Raw genomic sequence first — 21,274 nt, 5'->3', positions numbered from 1 at the left:
GTCATAGAGAAGTTTTAGGATACTTGAATGTATAACACGCCCACAACGAAGATGCATTTGGAAACTGAGTCATGATCATCACAGCCTTTGGTCGGGTGTTTCCGAACTCAAGGACTCTCTAAATGCAGCGCTTTAGTCACGGTAGTTTTGAAAAAGAATTGGATAACAGTGCAGCTGGGCTAACAGTCGCACTACAAAGGCTGAAGTTTCAGGCAAAAAACAAAAGTGACAAAGGCAATTTTCACATCATCCGTACAGGCATGTTTTCTTCTTGGAAATGAAGCTGTGAGCTGTAGTTTGTAATAAGCAATACATTTCCTGATTGTAATAGCGTGTGCTAATAGTGCTAATAGCGTGTTCTTTTACAGTTCAAAATGGTTCCTTCCTTCAGTTCATTCTCTAAAACTCTAAGTTTTAGCTCCTCCCCTTTAAGCCAGCTGTCTTCTGATAGGATGCCCCTCATAAACAGCAGCTGTGTGGGGAGTGTTTGAAGCTGATTCCTGGAGTCAAATGCGAGAAGTTAAATAAAGTTTCATTAAAGCTATGTGCTGCCTGTAAAATGAAACTAAATCTCACAGTTATCGACCCGAGTGTGCTCTGTTTGTATTTTGCAGGTCTAAATATGCTTTGTTAAACTGTGTTGTAGTGGATCAGCCCACCAAACACCAGATTACTCAGCTCTGAAATAAATCATTATAACATTATGTTGTTTCATTGCGATGAGAGTTAATGGAAGCATGAGTCTCTCATAATACTCCCGACTCCGTGTTATCATCTGAAAACTAGGCTACATTAATGGATTTTATTTTTAAACCAGTTTTATTCCACTGCTGCATCACAAGGGCAGTGCACTGACCTTTATGGCCCGAGTTCACTGCAGCGACGGCTCTGCCAGCTTCGCCCCGGCCCACATTGCGATACTGAGCCATATTGCTCCTGTTTCTGCTGCATGCCCTCATGCACTGGAACTTTTCCCATCAGGCTTCAGAGAGACGGAAGTGTAGTGAATGGTGGGAGGAAAGGGAGAAGAATGGGGGGGGGCAGAGGAGTTAAAGGGAGATGGTGTAAAAAAGGGAATGAGAATGATTTGAAACTAGTGAAGATGGATGGGAGAAGAGGAGGGAGGAGGAGGTGGAGGAGGAAGACAGTGAATGAGAAAAAGGAATCATGTATATATATTTATAAAAAAAAACTCCTGAGAGATGACAGCCGACCGACATGGTTGATACGGACGCAAGTCAGCGGAACTGACTGAAACCGTTGCAGAAAACACACAAAAAAGACGATCCAGATAATAACAGGAACAAAAGTCGTTATTTTTCTTCTTCTTCTTCTTCTTGTCCTCTTGTTTTTTTCTTTTTCTTGCTTTCTCTCTTTTCAATGCTGCAGTGCTATTCTGAGAGAGATGCTTCAGCCCACGCTCTGTCGGAGAGGGAGGGAGTGAATGGATGGAGGGATGAAGAGGAGAGATGGAGTGTGTGCACATGTGTGTGTTATGGGGAGGTGGAGCGGGGGTCTGCTGCACTAACTCGTTGCCTGTCAGGGAGCGTCTGTGTCTTTAAAGCTTGTGTGTTTCTGTAAAGGAGGAAGTCAGGCAGGCATGAAGCAGCGGGACAGACATACAGGGACATATACACACATACTGTAAGCTGGAGGCAGCCATCAGTGCTTAAGTATTTGTGTGTGTTGATACATAACACAAAATGATATGCTTATAACTATCGCTGTCTCACAGTAGATCATGAAATTCCCACAACTTTCAATCTATTGATTTCTGTTTCTGGATGCAAGTTTTCCATGTTTTCCGTGTTCTTGGATCAGATTTTTTTTTTATCTGATCGATCTCAGCGTGGTGGCTCAGTGGTTATCAGTGTTGCCTCACAGCAGGCGGGTCCTGCTTGCAAACCGTGGCTCGTTTTTGTAGAGTTTGTATGGCTTCTATTCATGAGTCTATTTTCTTGCCTGGGTTTTTGCTAATTTTTTGCCACTGCAGGAAATCAGGGCAGGAATGGAACAGCCCTTGTAATTGGTTCTTGGAGCCTGTGTGCAGTGTGTGAGCCACCAGATGGATGCCCCAGTCCCCACTGACATGCTCGTTTAGCTCATCCTATAACATAAGTACCAAAATGAGGGAATTCAGTTGTTTCAAGATGGCTCTTGGATTGTTTGACTTTGGATGAAGTGATATTTTACAACAGCTTTGATTAAGACGTCTGTTCTAAGTTAGAACAACAACTGAGGGAACATTGGTTACATATCATAACCTCCGATTATGTTTATAGCTGATGGTTTCAGGCTGTAGGGATGCTATCTATCTACATCTATTCTTCTGTCCTTTTAATTTGTTCTTATTACTTGCTTCAAACTTGAGATTGGTTTAACTCAGCTCCCTGCTCCCTTTTTTGTTCAGGGCTGCTCAGGAGGTAAATGTTCTCCTACAGGGCTGGTTTCTGCAGTCAGAACACACAGAAAGCTGCAGGTATCTAAAACAGCTCACAGTATCCTTTGGCAAAGTGATGCTCATGACAGAGTTTGGGCCAAGTGGCTAATATCAGTGTTTAAAATGACAGCCAGTAGCAAATACTGTCAGGTTTGTTTTGTTTGGGTTGTTTTTTTGTTGCTGAGCAGATGAACCATCAATATAAAGTGTGGTGCTTGCATGTCTTTGCTCTATTCTGCACATTTAGCCAGCACGAAATCGATGTGGCACCAAAGTTTAACATCAGCAGGTTAAATGTCATCTCATTTCCTGATTTTTGTCCAGAAAACATCCAACTGATATCTTACTGCAGCTCTGATATGATCACTTTCAACAATTGTCCATGTCTGAATGCATCCTGTAAAGATTCAAAAGGAAAATACAAATGCCTGGATTCATTTTTTAAAATAAATTTTGGCTGTTTGAGAATGACTTTGTTCTCCTGTGAGGGCTGGAGACCTCATATCTCCCTGTGACCGGGGATTAAGTGCTCCATATGTGCCTACTGAACTATAGGTTATCTGGTTCATGGTAAATGAAGCACAATATGGCCGAGAGTCGACAGACTGGCACCACGCCTCTGAATGTTTGCATCACTCAGGGAGGCATTACTCATACATTTAGGTTTTGTAACACAGGGTGCTTAAAATAACTGCATTTTGAAGTACATTTTCCTCAGGATTACAGCAGTTGGCATAAATTACTGTAGATAATGTTCATTGAAATTACTGAATTTCCCAGAGGAACCCACCTGAGGGATTAATAACGTTTCATCTAATCTATTGGAAAAGATTAGAGTAGAATATTAAAGATTCTGATAGATTATTATAGTACTTTACTAAAACTAAATTCTAAGTCGAAGGTAAAATTCACTACTTCATATTAATGCCAAACCAGTTACACTTGACGGTACTTTTCTCTTGTATTTATGAGTCTAATATCGATGTACAATAGTTTCCCATAATTCACTGCATGAAGGAAATAAAGGAGCTACTGAAGGGCGCTTAAAACAGCAAGATTAATTAAAAATATTGCCTTTGAGAATCAGAAATCATTCCCTGCTAGCACAATACAATAGGGATGGAGTCCCTCGTTAGAGAATCACATTCTATCTAATAACGTTTATATCGCAGCTTCAGTTTATTTCAGATCTTAAAAGATAAAAATTTGGGGGATAATTTACCAAACCGGCATCCTGATAGGAATTTAAAGCTTAAGCTGCAGGTGATGTTCCTCCCTGCTTCCTGTCATATCACCCACTGCTGCTAAACAGTGCACTGCATCCACATAGAAACGGTTATATAAATTATACATACTGCATATTTTAGTGTGCAGGATGTAAATGGGACACAGCTGTACTACACCATCCACTATGTTAGTATTCTGGCGTGCACTCTTGGCAGGGAGGCAGCGCTGCAGGTATACAGGCAGCAGGACAAATCCATACATGTGTGCACCACACACAGCAAGACGAATGGCCGAGATCAGCAGGAGGACAGGAAAAGCAGGGAGACCAGCAGGGGTCTATGCAGATGGACAGATTCGCACACAGAGGCAGGTAGAACAAGAGCAGCTCGGGCACATGCAGGAAGATAGGAAGACACGGTGGGCAGAGAGGTCGCCGCGTGGCTGGAAGATGGAACAAAGGTCCTAATTTTTTAATAGCGTGTGTGTTTGGCTGCCTTAATGCCGCTCTGATTTCCTGTTTGGAATCGTTTATCTGCCGTGTATTGTAGGAAATGTTTCATTAGGAGGTTTAAACAGGGCACACAGGACATTTTGGAGCCATTTCCTTATGTTGCATTATATTCCTGACCGCTCTTTCACTGCAAAATTGACCCTTAATCACAGATTAATGCACAATAACAAGCAGCATATCCTTTGATAAACACGCTCGCAATGAATTTAAAATCCCCTCACTTTGACTTCCCAGAGAAGAGCGCAGTGTTAACCCCGCCATGTTAATCCATGAAGTCTGGACATCTTTATTTCTGTGCACGTTTTCACAGATTTTGATTTTTTTATTATTGAATTAATACTCTTACTGCCTAGAAAGCCAGTGGAAGTCAAACTATTTGTCAGCGGAGGCTTCTTAATTACAACATCTGAGGAAGCGAGTCGGAAAAGCCCCCGGAGGGTCGAGGCACGCTGATGTGAAGCCAGGCTGTCAGGGCAGCAGAGCGCCCAGAACTTTCCAGCAGAGAGGACCGCGTTATTGAGGTTGCTGTGACTCAAGAAATAGTTCCTGTCAGCTCTAACCCTAACCCTGGAACATTCTGTTCTCTTATACTCTTCTCTTCAACCTTTTATATTTAATAATTAATTCTGTTTTTCCTCTTCTTCTTTTTTCACTGTTGCTTGTTTTGCCTTTGGAGCTTTTGTTGGCTGTAGGTATTGTTGTTTCTCTGGGGACTGATTCTTGTCCTGCTGCTGATCTCATTTTTCTTTGCTCCAGAAAGAAGCAACAGTCAGATGTAGAAATAAAACAATGGAGGTATTTTCACAGAGTTTGAATTAAGAGAGTAACCTAAAAATGAGTTAGGTCAGGACTTTTGTGTTTAGTTATTTCCCGCAAACCCGTCTGAACCCTGTGGCATACCCTACTCTGGAACCCACGTGCTCCACAATTGTAACTACATGTCAGGTCCACGACACCCGAGCAGTCTGATCATGATGTTTATGTCACTCAGGCTTGCAGTGGTACAATCCTGGCTTGACTCCTTTTTTCTAACCACTTTATCTCAGACATTGTGTTTTCAGTAGAAGAAACATTTTGTCACTCATCCAAGTCAGAATCAACTTTCTGGGATTTTCTTACCTGGATGATTGAGCATCAAAACGTGATCAAATGTCATGAGGTGATGGAAGGGTGTGAAGGAGGACAGTAAAATAAATTGTATTTTCTAATTTTTTCCTTCCAGAGATGTGATCCAGTGTAATTCTTTTTCTCTTCCATGTTTAGGATTTCAGTGACTGAACTAAAATTCCCTCCATCCATCGTTTCTCCAAGCTGACCCAAAGTAAAAATTAAATCATGATGGTCTTAACAGCTGTAATCCATGAATGGCTATTACTAATGGAAACTGAAGTATACACCTTAAACCTTAAACACACTTTGTTAAACTCACATGTGGAACTTAAATCTATCCTCTTCACACAACGTGACATCTCAATAAAAGGCAGGTTTGATTTCAGCCGAGTTCAGCTGAGGGTTTAACAGCCTGTTAGTGAAGTCTAAAACATATCTGCAGGTTATGGCATGAAGTGCAAATGCATCTATAAGTAGCATGTACATGATTTGTCCCACTTTTTTATTTGTTCTTTCTGGTCAGAGGGTGTGCTGTTATTATGGAATTTAATTATCTCCTTTCCATCTCATGAACGATGCTCCAGTGTATCCTCTGCTAAAGGAGGTAATAGACGTGTGGAAGAACATTTCTTTAATGTTTGGAGAACTGATTATTCAGTTCTGCTTCCTGTTTTATTCTGAAGTCTTGTTTTTCTTACACTTCCGTGGGTTGGATTAGTGTCCTCAGTATTCACACCTGCAGATGTTCTCCTTTCTTTGCTCTTTTTTGTTACTCAAGCTTTGCAGCCAGCTTTCATGTTTCCTCGTGTGCAACCTTCTGAAGTGTTTACTGCACTTTTGCCTGTTTCTCTATTGGATTGTTCATCCTGCAAATTAATGTGGAGTCGGTCTTCCTCAAAAACTGTTCATTTGCATTTTTAACTGGCAGTCAGAACATCTGACTTGTTCCTCAATGGAGACTTATTACAGGGAAGATCACAAAGTAGCCTATTACAAATATAGTCTCAGAGTCAGTTATCTAACTGTAAAAGGCAAATCATTAATGAAGCTTCTCCAGAAGGGAGGGAATCGATTCTACTACTTGACTCTACAAATTAAAAGTTGGCGTCCTGGTTAGTCAGCAGCTAACTATTGAAATAAAGATGTTTTAGTAGTTAGCAAGACCTCTTTTCTATTATACACCGATTTTTTTTAACCCAATTTTAAGTGTTCACACTTTTGGACTAGTCAGCTAGATATTTTCCTCTCTCATTTAACCGTGCTGCACAGCAGTGTACGTTTTCATTGTGAGGCATGTAGTGGCATATGTCAGGCGAAGTGCCAGGATTTTGATTTTGGAGGTGCCAGAGTAATTTGGGGCTTCTAATTACAGAAGTTAAGGTTTGTATTCTAAGCTGCATTATAAACAAGAGTTCGCCACAGCAAATAGTTATTAATATGCTGGAATTGTTCCTGGTGTGACCCCAGAGTGATTTTTCTTTATTACAGATGGATACACGCACGTGTATAAATTAAGAAAACAATACCTGATCTGTTATTATTTTTTCTGTGGATTATGAAGACTAATATTTGCTGTCCATTCACGTAAACACTGAGATCCAAAATATATTTAGATCCTTTCCTAGTGGAATAACTGTAGATAGCAGCACACTGGGTTATAAATGAATGAACTGATTAGAATAAAAGCTGCCTTTGCTTTCAAGGAGAAAATAAAACTGGATGAAATTTTCTATTTTAACTCTTGTTTTGTTTGTTCTATCAGTTTTTTTTCAATATTTTGCTCCCTTCCTGTAATAGAAAATGTTGTTGCATCATTGAGTGACTCCATTCTTCTTCTAACCCCTGAGTTGCATCCAGTGCAGCCAGACACTGACCCAGTGAAGAAAAACCCTTAATACTCTTTCTTTCTTTCTTTCTTTCTTTCTTTCTTTCTTTCTTTCTTTCTTTCTTTCTTTCTTTCTTTCTTCTTGTTCTTCTTCTTCTTCTTCTTGTTCTTCTTCTTCTTCTTCTTCTGAAAGTAAAACACATTTAGGCTTTAGTTGATTTAAATACTTTAAACACTTTGATAACTTAAAATAAAACCTAAGAAAATACTTCTCAGGGACAATTTGGCCATTAAGCTCCTCATCCACAGCCCCGTAGAGACATTTAATTCTCCATCTTCATTTCTGCTCTCTGCTCCTGCTCTGACAGTTATATGAAGTAGGATAATATAATGATCCCCGATTCCCAGATCAGAGATTTGTTACATGTGCATATGAAGAATAGCTGATGCATTGAATAACCTAAATAATATCTGTTTGTTTGTTGCTTTACATTAGTTTGTCACTGCATTATAATGCCATGTTTTTTATGAAACTTGCATGTTTTTTTAAACAAGATGACTGTAGACTTTGTGATGTCACAGGAAATAAATGTCAGTCAGAGCAGATTTAAGTGTAAACTGCAAGCATTAATTAAGAGCAAGAAAATGAGGGTGCGTTAGATTTTTTTTTTCCTGAGAGCGCTCTTATGCATGCCTCCCACTCCCAACACTGGAGGCCTCATTTTGCAAACAGAACACACACACACAAACACACAGACACACATCTGTGGTCTGTCTTTCCTCTGTTCTTCTGTCAAATGAGTCCATATGGCATCTGTCATGTCGTCTGCTCTCTTTTTTATCAAAGTCACATCACAGCTGCTCCCATCTCCTCTGTCAGCTGATGTTTTTTGTGTATGTTTGTGTGCTGTAGCTCCTTCAGCTGAGCACAGTTTCAGTGTCAAGAAGCTGTACTCAATGCAAGAGTAGTATAGGAAATTACCACCAGCCTCCTGGCTTGTTTCGCAGTTGCCCTAATAACGGATTTCCTGCCTAAATTCAATCTCAACTTAAATTCTAGGGTTTTGTTTCTTGACACAGGAAGTAACAAAGCCAGTCTCAAAATCTCCTTGTGAGCAGAAGAAAAAGGTGTGCAGCATTAACCCCTCCATCGTGTAAACATTTCAGACCAGGAGTGGTCATTTTAAATGAGCTGTGGCCTTGTTTTGACAATATAGAATAGAATAGAATAGAATGCCTTTATTGTCACTATACAGTTGTTCAGTGAGATACAGAGCATCTCCAACAGTTCTGCAGCACTATATACATATGAGCAGTATTAACAGAAACAAAATATATGAAATGTAAAAATATACAATCTGATGTAAAAAAGTAAATATGTAAATAAATAGTGTGATGTATATACAGTTCGGGTTATTGCACATAGAACATGGTATTGCACAGTGGTGGTTTATAGGGGGAAATGGGAAAATGGAGGGATGGGACTGTGTTATCGGTAAGTGTATGAGTTAAGGGTGGTTATGGCCTTTGGGAAGAAACTGTTCTTGAGTCTGTGGGTCTTTGTGTTGATGCACCTGTAGCGCTTCCCTGAGGGAAGCAGGCTGAACAGGTTAAAACCAGGGTGGGAGCTGTCTTTGATGATGTTTGCTGCTCTGCTGAGGCAGCGGGAAGAATAAATGCCCATCAGGGAGGGAAGAGAGCAGCCGATGATCTTCTGTGCTGCCTTGACTACACGCTGAAGTCTCGCTCTGTCCGCCTTAGTGCAGCTGCCGTACCATACTTTGATACAGCATGTTGGCAGGCTTTTTTTTGGGGGGGGGGGGCTAAAAGCTTTTTTCCTCCTGTTCCCAGTGTTGTCTTTCGCTCTGTGTAGGGGGAGGAGCTTATGCACATGGTGAAACAGAGAGCAAAGCAGAGGAGACAAGCTAGCACAACCAAAAAGAAAAAATGCTTTGCTCGGTGCACACACCTCACAAGTATAACAGCAAATTCTGGTTGGAAACAGACACATTTTAAACATGCCACCAAACCCTAATATTACTAATATAGTTAATAATATAGTAATATTAGTTCAGCCACTAATAAATACATAGATGAAGTGCCTCTCTCTTGCTGTGTTAAGTTAACCTGCTGCCACGTTGCTGCTGTGCTGCTGTGGTCAGACTGCAGAAGTAGTTCTTGTTTTGCAGTGAAGGTCATCCTAACCAGAACTTGCAGCGGGTGGAGCGCTGGTTCATGTGGCAAGGCTGCAAAGCAGAGCGAGGACTGCCAGCTGCAGTCTATGAACGTGGAATGCAACTTGATTAGCTTGGCCATTTATTTATTAAGCACAAACAACTTGGTTTAGTTCTGAAAGCATCCTTTCACAGCATGCCCATCCCCCACCATAAGTTGAGTATATCTCTGTGGAGACGCTGCACCAATAACAGCCAGCTCAGCAAAACGTCTTACAACACCCTGTGTTTCCTGTTCTTATGTTGCAGTGTGAAAGCCGGTGAAGAAGTGGACGCGAACCTGTGAGAGACGGGAAGACTTGAAGAAACAGAGTAAAGGATCTGATCCGGACCGTCCCTGTGCCAAGTGGAGGTTTTCCTGGAGGACTTTCTCAGCTGTTTTCAGAGCCGAGGCTCTGAACACTTCCTGCTCCTTTTCCACTCTTTTTATTTTTATGTGGTTGGAATCACGATTTCTGACTGCTCTTTTGTTCCAATCACAACCAAAACCAGGTGCCAAACCGACTGTGTCAAGAGAAGAAGCAAAAAAATCTACAACTCTTCATATAAAGAGTTTATTTAGTCACCCAGCTTTGGATACATCACCCACAAATACATTAAAACATCCAACGTCCCATTAAAACCACATTGAATTTCAAGATAACGTCTGTAAAAGTTTATATATCCATTCCGTTTGGTCGATGTTTGCTGCTTTTAATGTTAGAACTTCGTGATTTTTCTCACTGGGGCGGCGATCAGTGCATTATTGGTTCAAAGTGCTTTATAGACAAATCCTCCAGCTGTCGGTCTGCTCATGGTTATGCATAGCAGAGGAGGCGTGTGGTAAGCTGTGATAACTCTGACGGCGTTTGACTGACAGGCAACACGAGCCACGTCAAACAGATAAACAGAGGCAACACCACCGCCACCGCTGCTGCTATCTCAAAGGCTCGGAGGTACGCCGTCGTTTCAGTCTGCGCTGTGAAACACTGTTGACACTTTGCCTATCTCCTTCTTCCAGTCGCTTCTACGAGAGAGGCCTCTCGCCCTTTTGTCGTCTTCTGTTTCTTCCACACGTGGCTCTTGATTACGCCGCGCCGAACAACCTAAAAAGCCCCCTTTATCTACTCCCAGTGACCTCTTACACCTTTTTTGCGTTCTTCCTTTTATTCTATTAAAAACATGCAATTTAAAACCTTTCACTGTACTTTCATTTTTTGTGGAAGGAAATCAAATTTGTAAAGATATTTAAAAATAACAAAAAAGAACATAACCTAAAGCCATACTGAACACCAGCCATACGAATACATTTACAGAGCTCACGATGTTGAAGGTCTCTACAACAAAGTGATCCTCAGTCACGTCGGTGCACGCACACACACATTCAGGGAGTCGATGAAGAAACTGCTAGTGACCCGAAATTTCATTCCTTTGGATGAAAGAGCGGCTTTGTAAGTTTTTTCTACCTGCGTGTTTTTAGATCGCACAGCCTGTGGTGTCAAGCGTGGCAGTGGTCGTGTCGAGTTCCCATCATCACCCTGCGTTCCTCTGTCTTGACGGATGAATCCGGACAGTTTCATGTCTGTTCTGTGGGCAGAACCTCGCTGCCCTGCTAGAACCGGGCCCAAGCCCTCCTTCGTCCTCTTCTGCTGGGCCAAGCTAAATTCAGAGCAAAGACACTCGCGCGAGGGTATCAAACGCACATAGATCCTCGCTTTGTTCTGTCATCTCTTCCTGTAATTCATCCACCAGATCCTCGCCATCGATCACTCTTTTGTGAATGCCTTGACACGCTCGCTTAATGAACTGATGTCTGTCCTCCGGTAGCTGCTGGAAGGACTTCTTTCTTATAGATTTGATGCTGCTTAATGCCGTCAGTGATAGTACCTTTATTAGTTGCGCTCACAGCCCACGACTCATAAATTCACCGTTCCATTGTTCGAAACCAAAATTTCAAGCATACTGACCTTTACTGCTCCTCTTCCTCTAAATTCTTTGAAAGGGAGATTTGGTTTATTGGGCAAACTGTGAGCGTGGCGTAAGAGAAGTTTAAGTAACAGCTTGTGCCAAATTTACACGGACTTCCTCTCAGCTTGTTCACCAAACAGAGCTGAGATCTCTAAAGCTGCCAGCACTGTTGTTTACAGACACGAGACACACGGAGCTCGATGTTTAATTTGATTTCATTTCCATGTATAATTTTCACACATTAGTTCTCCACCCAGGACAACAGAAGTGCCAAACTCCGAGAAGAATACACCCAGCGTCTGTGAGAGCTCATTGAATACAAAGTTTACATTCAGCACTAAATGTTTACAGACCACAGTTTTCATTGCAGTTTCTTACATGACTTTTGTGCCATAAACAGCTCCCAGAACACCCTGCATTCAGAGACATAGGACTCTTCTTCTGGACGAGTCATTATACGACGAGTTTACAGTTTTTCATACTCATTTTGTTTACAGAAAACGTCTCAATACTGCCTGTTTTGAAGATTTTAGGCCAACGGACTGTAAAACGGCACTTTGTCGACCGACAGACCAAAATTAAACATTTAATACCTGCTGCCATAAAACAAACCCACATTATTCTCTATTTCTAATCAATTTTAAGTTAGATTACTTTAGGTCTACAGCCATTGTACAGACACATCGCATAGGGCCTAAAAAACTCTAAAAGACCTCAATGTTTACAAACGCTGCTTATGGGAAGGATTTGTATTCAGACGGAAATGTTTACATTCAGATGACGGAGTGACACGCCAAACGCATTCATGAAACACTGCTCGAACAACGTGAATCTGCTGAAATCCAACCCAAGGGATTAGTTCATCAGACTGCAGATAAAACTTTTCGTAATGGAGGGTTTTTTTGGAGGATCTCGCTGACATTTGAAGCTGTTTGTGACTTTTTTGGCTCGAGAACTTTGTGATAAAACAATGACGTCTAAAATATTAAAGGGGATGCTTTGCTTATCCCTTATCCTCTTGCTTTTCTCCTGCCTCGCTGTTTCCACTGTAACCATCACCACTCGGCGACGCGCTGTCGATGGTGATATCAGGACTCTGACCGGCAGGGGCGGCTCTGCCGCTTCTGGTAAAACGAGTACCACCTTGTTCCTCCTGACGGGCTACAAGCCGCCACTCCCACGGCTGCCTGCCGGACCCAAAGTGCCGCCAAAAGCGGCAGAGGTGGAGGACGGGGATGATCCACCGGTCATGGCTGAGCTGCCACCAAAGCCCCTCCCTCAGTCCATGTTGCCAAGGAACGTAACGGCAGCACTGAAGCCTCCCCTCGGTGCGGCCCAGGTGGCTCCAGCCCCGAGACAGCTGGTGGATGTGGACCTGTGCAAGTAATGTTGTCAGAAATTCTGTGTAGTGTTTATCACTGTTTTTGTTAAGTCTTAAAAGCTAATGGAACATGTTTCTGTATGTGGGCTCTTTTAGTTGTGAGAACTTTTAACTAATATCCATAAAATGAATATTAAAGATGAACAAAGTCGAGGCGTTTTAAACAGAAAGCCGATGCAATGGCGGCGCTTTAAACCTGCATTGTCTTAGCTCCAGCAGGGGGAGACTCTTGTAACTGCAGAGAGAAGTTAGCTGTTGTAAAAATCTATGGAAAAATTACTCGCTTGATTTTTAACTAGTTAGTAAATGAGTTTATAATCTCATTTTCTAGCTTTAAGTGTTTTTTTTATTGCATGGCCATTTAAATTATTGTCCCATGTTAGAGTCACTTGAACAGTAAAGAAGGCTGTGCTTTATGAGTCAGGTAACAGTTTTCTCAGGAGTTCTTAATAATTTGGAAAAAGTATACGGCCACATTTTGAACTACTCAGCTGAAACATGATGAATGTTGTGCTGAATTGTGCTAAACTCCATAAGTTTTAGTAGAATGGTTCCAAATTTGAAAAATCTTAGTGACTTTTATACGTCTATGTTGGCTTTATTTTTCAGACTAGGAAGCTGCATTCACATTTTACACTCTCTCTAATCAAATAGGAACGGAATGGGGTTGAGCCCATGTGTGCTGTATGAGCATGCAGTGTCCTTAGTCAGAATTATCCCTTGACTGTAATGTCTTTATTTGAAAGCAGACACTGACGGTCAAAAAACTGAACTCAAAGCTTCAGTACGGGACTTCACCAACCACTGAGTCATATCACAATGCCCACATCCATCCTTTATATACAGTCTATAATTATGTCAAAGAAATGTTACTGGATGAGACATCAGTATGAGCTAACTAGAATTACAGGACACGTAAAAACATCTTTTATTGTTTGAGCAGGAAAGGAGGATAAGTGCTAAATTATTAAGGTAACCTAAAATGAAATCTTTGGACATGGAAACACATTTTTGTCAGCTAAAATCATTCCAAATATCTATATACATTTTATATTAGATACATTTTTGTAACTGTTCCAGAGTTGAAAATTGTGGATGCAACAGTGTGGCCAATCTGTGGGGCTGAAGCCAAGGTCTCGATAATGTATCAGAGCACAAAAGCTTGGATCAGTGTAGCTCTAATCCAAACTATTTTAATCTGTTTTGAAAAACTATACTCCATTAGGAATAGCAGGTCAGCAGAGTGAGCTGTTAAAGCATCAACATGTGTTTTGTCATGGTACCAAGAGAAGCATCCAATTCTTCTACAGCTGACATAACTCATATTCCACAATCGGGTCAGAAATTAAATTCTTAGCAGCTGTTCAGGCATTTTTAGTTCTGGGGTTAAGTTGACATACAAAATGTGAATTAAAAAAAGTAAATTCTAGACAGAAACATCAGATTACATGAACGTAAATGGCTTTTAATAAAAATGTAGTTGAAATATCACGATTTTCCTTGTTTTATATCTTCCGCTGTGCTGAAGTTTTGCTTGTCGTCGAAGGCCTGCGGATCTTTTTATCGCCCTAATTTACATCCATCAATGTGATGGCTTGATCACTCTGGATGCCATAAAAGCGAGGCACATCATGATTCCCCTCCTTCAGCTCGGATCTTCATCTCACAGAAGCTCATATTTTTCACTGAGAGGCGTCTTGCTGTTGCTAAGCAACGTATAATCAGCTCTAAGTCAGATGTGTGTTGGCGAGCCACACGCTACGACTATCAACAGCAGCTACATTCAGGCACAAGAAAGCAGCACGAAGCGCTGCAGTGAAGACAGAGCTCCGTTCTACGTTTTCCTTTGCGCTACTCTGCGAGCCCAAAAAGCTCTCCGCAGAACAAATGCAGGATTTACCTAAAACATTTATCGCCTTTGAGACGACGAGTTTTAGCTCGGAGTGCTCAGAGAGGTCCTGCAACAATAAAGGTAATATCTCAGTCAGGGGAAGTCCATGAAAGGCTTCAAAGCCAGTTCAAAAGCAGTAACAAAAACCTCCCACTGCTGCATCCACACCTAATGTAGAGCCACATAACCCTAATGTGACTGTTATGTTGCCACTCTCCTCCCAGCAAATGACAAAGCAAGACAACAGTGATGTCACATCCTCTGCTTTGGTGGTGTTGTGCTCAGTTGTGCACCTCTCAGTTTTTGTAACCTCACACGGTTTGTGCCGGTACCATCACAGTTTGAAAAAAGGAGACTTTGGACAAAAATGTGATTTCTTTGCTTCAGCTTTTGACTTTTTCTCCTCCTACATCAGCACTGATGTGGAGGTTTTGTCTGAGTGGCGACAATAGCACCCTACATGCAGGCATAAATGCTACAGAGCTTTGGCGATGGCACTGTATAATGGGGCCCCAAAGCCTGAGGCTAGGGCCTAGCCTGGGATGCACCTACGTAAAACTTCAACTACACAATACAGCAACTGCAGGATTATACTGCAACTGCAAATATACCCGAGTAGAATTAAAATAAGCTTGATCACAGTTTTGAAAAAAATGTCCAGTATTTGACCAGTTGATCCATTAAATGGACCCAGCATGACCCTTGACAGTTGTCCTAAATCTAGAGTTTAAAACAGTGACATAAATCTCTGGTCAGACAGCACAGCAGGCAGCTAAACATAAGATCATATAGTGGATAAAGTCTGCAGAAACTGTCGAATAAGCATGATTTTAACACTGAGGAGCAGTAATGTCATATAAACAGTATACTACACATATGCAACACAAAGGCAGCTCACTCAGTTGTTTGCTGGGTATTGCATTCCTGAGATATGGAGTATCACAAACACTTAAAAGAGGCTCAGGACTGGCAGTAAATTTACAAATGGCTTTCAGATTTCACTAATATTTCAAGCTCCAGATCACAGCACTAGGCTTCACACCTCTACCAGTTTGTGGACATTCACTCTATTCTGTTATTATTTTTTCACCAGTGTTTTAGTGAAAATAACCATTCTTTTTTTTTTTAAGAGTTCTGTCTTTAATGTACTTTAATGTAGCGTCAGGAGGTAAAGATGTGGGAGAAGATTGTATTGGCAGAAATCGAAATTATGATGCATGCCAAACGCTCACATCCTGTGAACTTTCAGGGTCAAAGAAGAACCTTAAGCAGCAGAGGCGCGGTACACGACGGCATTAATGGTACGTTTTTACCAACTTTACTCCGCAGGGGTTACTATGATGTGATGGGGCAATTTGACAACTCGTTCAACTGCTCCCAGGGCAGTTACATCTACTGCTGCGGCACCTGCCACTACCGGTTCTGCTGCGAGCACCAGAGGAACCAGCTAGATCAGGATTCCTGCACCAACTACAAGTCCCCCGACTGGGCTGACCCGCAGGTCCCCGTCACTGTGCCCGCGGTGAAAACAGACCCCGACTTTGAGACGTTTCCGCAGCAGAGCAGCAGGTCAGAGTCTGGATGTGTCAGTCACAGAGCCATCAGAGGAAAAGTACAATATATTAGAATCATCTCGAAAGCAAAGATAAATAAAGAGCAGCATAATTTGTCAAAATAACCTCCCGATCTTGACAGAAACAAGTTAATTTAATGAGTAATATTTGCATTAAATGTTTTTAAAAAATAATGTGTTTGCATATTTATTATTTACAGATGAATTTCAGGGGTATAGAGTTGGTATTCTTTTGGATTTTTCATTTTGAGCACATTTTTAAGAAATCAAGGGTAAAAACAAGTTGAAGTAATTGCATAAGCACTAAAATCTTTCTAAAAATTTGTAACACTTTCTGTAAACGCTATTTGTAAAAATAAAAAGTTTGTGCTGTGTGTTAAAAAATTGCTTGAAGAGGAGCTAAAAACTTTTAACAATGAAACAGAGTTCTTGTTTGATCCTGCAACAATGAGGAAAAATAGTATCACCTATGAATTTCTATTGATGCGCCCCTAATTGTACTTGAAGTACAATATTATTTCCAATTAAGGCTAGAGACATGAATCGTACTGAAAATTTACTATAAAATGAAAAAGAAGCTGAAAAGCGTGTAGTTTTTCCTGCTGAGTGCCCTGATGTAATTTCTTTTCTATAAACAGCACGGCCTATGTGATCGGAGGTGTGATCTCCTTCACTGTGGTGGTGGCCGTGGGCGTCAGGATTGCCTTCAGCAAGGTGGCTCGTCGACCCCGAAACCGAGACATCAACATGCCCAGGTGAGACTGCTGGACGGCTGCTTGGCTTCTCAGTTTAGACGTACAGCAAAGACACGAAACCCGATGCTATCCACGAGGAGCACAGACGGTGAAGCCAGATTCTGCCAGGCATTAAACGCTGCTAAGAAAAGACCATTCAGAGAAAAAAGTTAAATTGAAATGTCTTTCTAAAAATTCAAATGCAAAACGTATGCTTATGATCAATAAATATCTGTGAAATGTCTGCATATAAAGATGGGTGAAGTCCTAGTTTGAAGAGAATCATCTTAGTCACCTGTAGAGGTGCATATGGCCAACTTGTCAATCACAAGTCATTTCTGCCCTAAAAGGTACTTTAAGTAAGCCATACTATAACTTATAAAATACGCTTGTTGTATTAAACAAGAAACTAGTGACTGAGCCCCTAAACTAGTCAGGAAGGTGTTTACTGAGGTCATAAATCAGGTGACCGGTGGGCTCTTTTTTTCATAGACTTCAATGAACCTGGAAAAGCAGAGGGAGTCTCCCCCTGCTGGCCATTGGAAACAATGCAAGTTTAAGACTCATTTCAGCTTTCAGTTACAGAAATTGTGTCTATGAAACCAATTATTCATGTCTCCTTTTAATCTAGTTGTTGCTATCTTGGTAAATGATTATATATTACACATGCGATTATATTAATATTAATAATAATAATAATAATAATAATGATCTTCAGCCAGAGGTGAGGTGTTAAAACGTCTCAGTTTGCAGCGGAACATGAAAACTTTTAAGACATGTGAGACTGAGGTTTTAGAAGATTTACAAACAGATCAAAGTGAAACGTAACTGCATTATTTTCAATGATAGGATTGCTTTGGACACATTCGGAAAGTGCTCTGAAGTATAACTGACTGAGAAAATGTTTCCTCCACATGATCTTTTCTCACTATTCTCCTCACATCTGTTGTTCCTCTTGTCTTTCTGCCCTCGTGCTTCTCTCCCTCCGTCCTCCCGCTGCTGCGTCAGATCACTGGTGGATATCTTGCGTCACCAGTCGAGCCCCGTGCAGCAGGGCGAGAGGAACAACAGCACAGTGCTGACGACCACCTCAGACGGACGCACATCCAAAAACCTGTACACCCCCATCCTGCAGATCAAAGACAACCGCAGTGAGTGACGATTATTATATTCAGGTTAAACGAGCATTCGAATGAGGCCAGCTTGTCTCGTCCCCAGTGGAAAAGGTGGTAATTGTCGCTGCTCTTGTTTCAAATATCAGCAACACACTTCTTACTTCAGGTGGAATACATTTGTTGTGAGTGAATTGTTGCCAGATGTTGTTTCATTTAAAAAAGCCCCCTGAGATTATTGTTTAACATCAGTAATCTCAGAGGGTCTTTTGAAATGAAACAACATGAATTCAGACTTTTAAAGGGTTGGCTTCCTGTCTGGATTCACCTTCTGCTCTTTATTACTCAAGTGATCTTGCAAAAATGTATTCATCTGAATTAAAACATAAAAGTATGCATTGAATTTAACAGTTTTTAAATCTGAAAAATAAAATGTTTAGAGATGTGTTTTATTTTTTTAAAGGTTAATTCTCATTCAGCTTTCTATATTTCTGCACAAACATGACCTGCACACAGATGAGCTGAAACATTTTGACCACTCACAGATGAAGGAAATAACTTTGCTTAAATTTGCCCATTGGGAGGATGAGGATACTTCCTGGTCTAACCACTCGCTCAATAGGACACCAAACTCCTTGCAACCAGGAAAATCTTGGTTGTCCAGTGATTGCACTTGGTTTTTTTTCCCAGTCTACAAATGATTGCAGCTAGTTGTTGTTGCAATCAAGTTGGTTACTTTCCACTTTCAATTGTTTTGCAATTGTAGAAGCCACCTGGTGAGCGTCAGTTTGTCTCCAAACAATCGAGGTCCAACTCGGACTGAATGCAGTCACTGACAGACAGACTGGAGAAGGTCTGCAAATAATTGGTGTAATGTTCAAACTCAGACAGACTGCAGAAATGTTGCAAACTTGTCTCCGACACATCTGTTTGCAATCAAGGATCTGATTCACTGGCTGCCATTTAGTTGTTCTCTGCTTATGTTTCTATATAAAAGAAAGGTTATGTCATTTTGCAATCAACTATGTCACTATTTGTGGAGGACCATCTGAGTTTCTATTTAATATGTATGAGCTTCTGGCTGGACTCTGACTGTAAGTAGTTAATATGAAGTTTTCTTAAATTAGGTTTTCCGTGTATGTAGCTCAGCAACAGATTTGTGATTTTTAACATTTTACCAAAGTTAACTGTGGTTTATCATAAACAGCTTAACTGACATTCAATTGCAAACACACTCACTCCCTTTTATAAATAATTTAAGCCTTTGTGAAGATGACAAGATCATTGGACACAGTTACAATCCTTTTGGTTGTGCCGTCTCCAGCCAGTGTTTTCCGCAGGGTGAGTGTAGCATTTGGGGGACTTTGGCCTGCTATTAATTTGAGCAGTGACTCAGTCACGGTCACCTTTATACCACAGCATGCCAGCACTCTTTTCTCTGCAAAGCACGGGATGGAAACCTGCTTCTGCTGCAGCAGGTACTCCGATTGTTGCAACTTCATAATGTTAGCTTATCCTGAAACACAGACTGTGCAGCTCATCTGTATAACAAGACAAACAGATTTCAACCTTAAGGGAGTTTCCATATACCTACTAGTATCACAGATAACTTTAATAATTATATCCTAAAAAAGCTGTAAGTTATGTATGCACACTCTCTCCACCCTCCCTTCACTCTTCTATTGATTGTAATTTACAGCCAAAATGAGACACAAACATATCATGAAAGTGAATTCTTTTTATCACTCAGGAGAAACAAGATATGTTGCTTAAATAACACATATGGTTAGACTAAGTAGCCTGGGATAGAGTCAAATTCTCACCCTGAATAATTGTTTCAGTCTGCACGAACAGCCAGCTTTGCAGGGTATTATGTCAGGTATGGGAGAAATGAGCACCTTAAGCTGGTTTAGGCACACAGAAAGTACTAACAGGTTAATAGACTGGTGGTCCCAATGTTTTGGCTCATCAGTGTTTTAAAAAGTGTCTTTTAAAGGTTCCTTTATGTTGACTGTCACTTTTTTCTAAATAGTGCTACCACAGGGGGATGTGTTTTATATTTTGTATGAAATGTTCAGGTTGAATCTCATGATTTAAGCTTTAATATAAGAAAAACCTCCACTCCTATTTAGATGCTTATGTTGCCCACACACAGAGGAGCTTTGTGTTGAATCTGCTGAGGAAAAATGCTGCAAACACTAGAACACTAAAGTCAACACGATCATAGAATTAAACGCAGCGTTTGTGTGATTTCACAAAGTTTTTCCTCTCTGGTGATTATCAGAAGGACATGAATGTTTCTGTTTTCTCACACAGGAAAATCACAGAAATGAAACACACACACATTTCTCTCTTTACCTCTGCTTTATCTCTCTGTCGCTCTGTCTCGTCTTTCACTAAACCAGCTCGCTCTTCTTTCAGCCTCTCTAGGAATTCGATTGTTCTCTGACTCTGCAAATAAGGTTGGAAAATTGCAAATTCCAGCCAAGAAAAGATGAAAAATGTGCCAAATATAGTGGATTTTTTAAATTATTTATTTAGCTGCTCTTGATTCTCTTGAGGTAAAAATGGTAAGAGCGCCTTGTAGTACCAAAGCTTCACATTTTAGCAACTGCAGAAATTATGAAACTAGATTTTTTGTGTAGTTTACAGACAGGAGCTGAGAAATCTTTTTTTTTTATTGTTGAATAACAATTCAGCTTTTGAATTGCTAGAAAACGGCAGTGTCTTTTCAGTCTCTTGTGTCCAACGGTTACTCTAAAGCTCAGCTTGCAATCATAAAAAGGGAAAGACGGTGAAAATCTGCACTTTAAAGAGTTGGAACTTTGCTTTAAAAGGACCCACTGTGCATGTTTCCAACTCTAGACTCTGCTAGAGGTGCTTTGTATGAGTCACAGTTCAAAATAATTGTTATTTGTAACATTTGAAAAACCTTTATTCTCATTGGCTGCCACTTGCAAAGAGACTTTAATAGCAGGTGGGTGTGGCTTCTACACCTGAGATGACCGTTTAAGGATATTCGCGTGCTGCTTCACAATGCAAAGTAAAAACCAAACGACCTCACTTTTGCCAGTGTTGCATAAAAGATTTAATCTGGGGGTTGCCAGTTCGATTCAGTTAATTGCGACAACCTTTGTCATTTAAATAAGAAATGCAAAAGTCAGCTCATTCCTGGAGGGACTGAGTCTGTCTCTTTTCTGTCCTCCCCTCTCACTGTCCTGTCTCACCCACTGTCTCTCTCTCTCTCTGTCTCTTTACTGACACAAATGCTTACTCGACATGCCTCCCG

The 21,274-nt window shown here is 40.9% G+C and overlaps 1 protein-coding gene across 1 annotated transcript in view; it reads left to right on the top strand.

Moving 5' to 3' along the window:
- shisa7b (shisa family member 7) overlaps positions 1 to 21,274 on the top strand; it is a 51,224-nt gene that overhangs the window by 11,463 nt on the left and 18,487 nt on the right. Inside the window, exons 3-6 of the mRNA XM_085396496.1 lie at positions 9,597 to 12,677; positions 15,896 to 16,135; positions 16,778 to 16,894; positions 17,882 to 18,024. Of these exons, the coding sequence (XP_085252622.1) occupies positions 12,265 to 12,677; positions 15,896 to 16,135; positions 16,778 to 16,894; positions 17,882 to 18,024 (913 nt within the window). The 5' untranslated portion in view covers positions 9,597 to 12,264. The remainder of the gene's footprint in view (positions 1 to 9,596; positions 12,678 to 15,895; positions 16,136 to 16,777; positions 16,895 to 17,881; positions 18,025 to 21,274) is intronic.

This window comes from Rhamphochromis longiceps, linkage group LG22 (genome assembly GCF_057381845.1).
Source record: "Rhamphochromis longiceps isolate RC_006_pf linkage group LG22, R_longiceps_female_GT1.1, whole genome shotgun sequence".
NCBI lineage: Eukaryota > Metazoa > Chordata > Actinopteri > Cichliformes > Cichlidae > Rhamphochromis > Rhamphochromis longiceps.
Note: the sequence above shows the minus strand (reverse complement) of the source record. Positions and strands in the feature narration are given on the sequence as shown.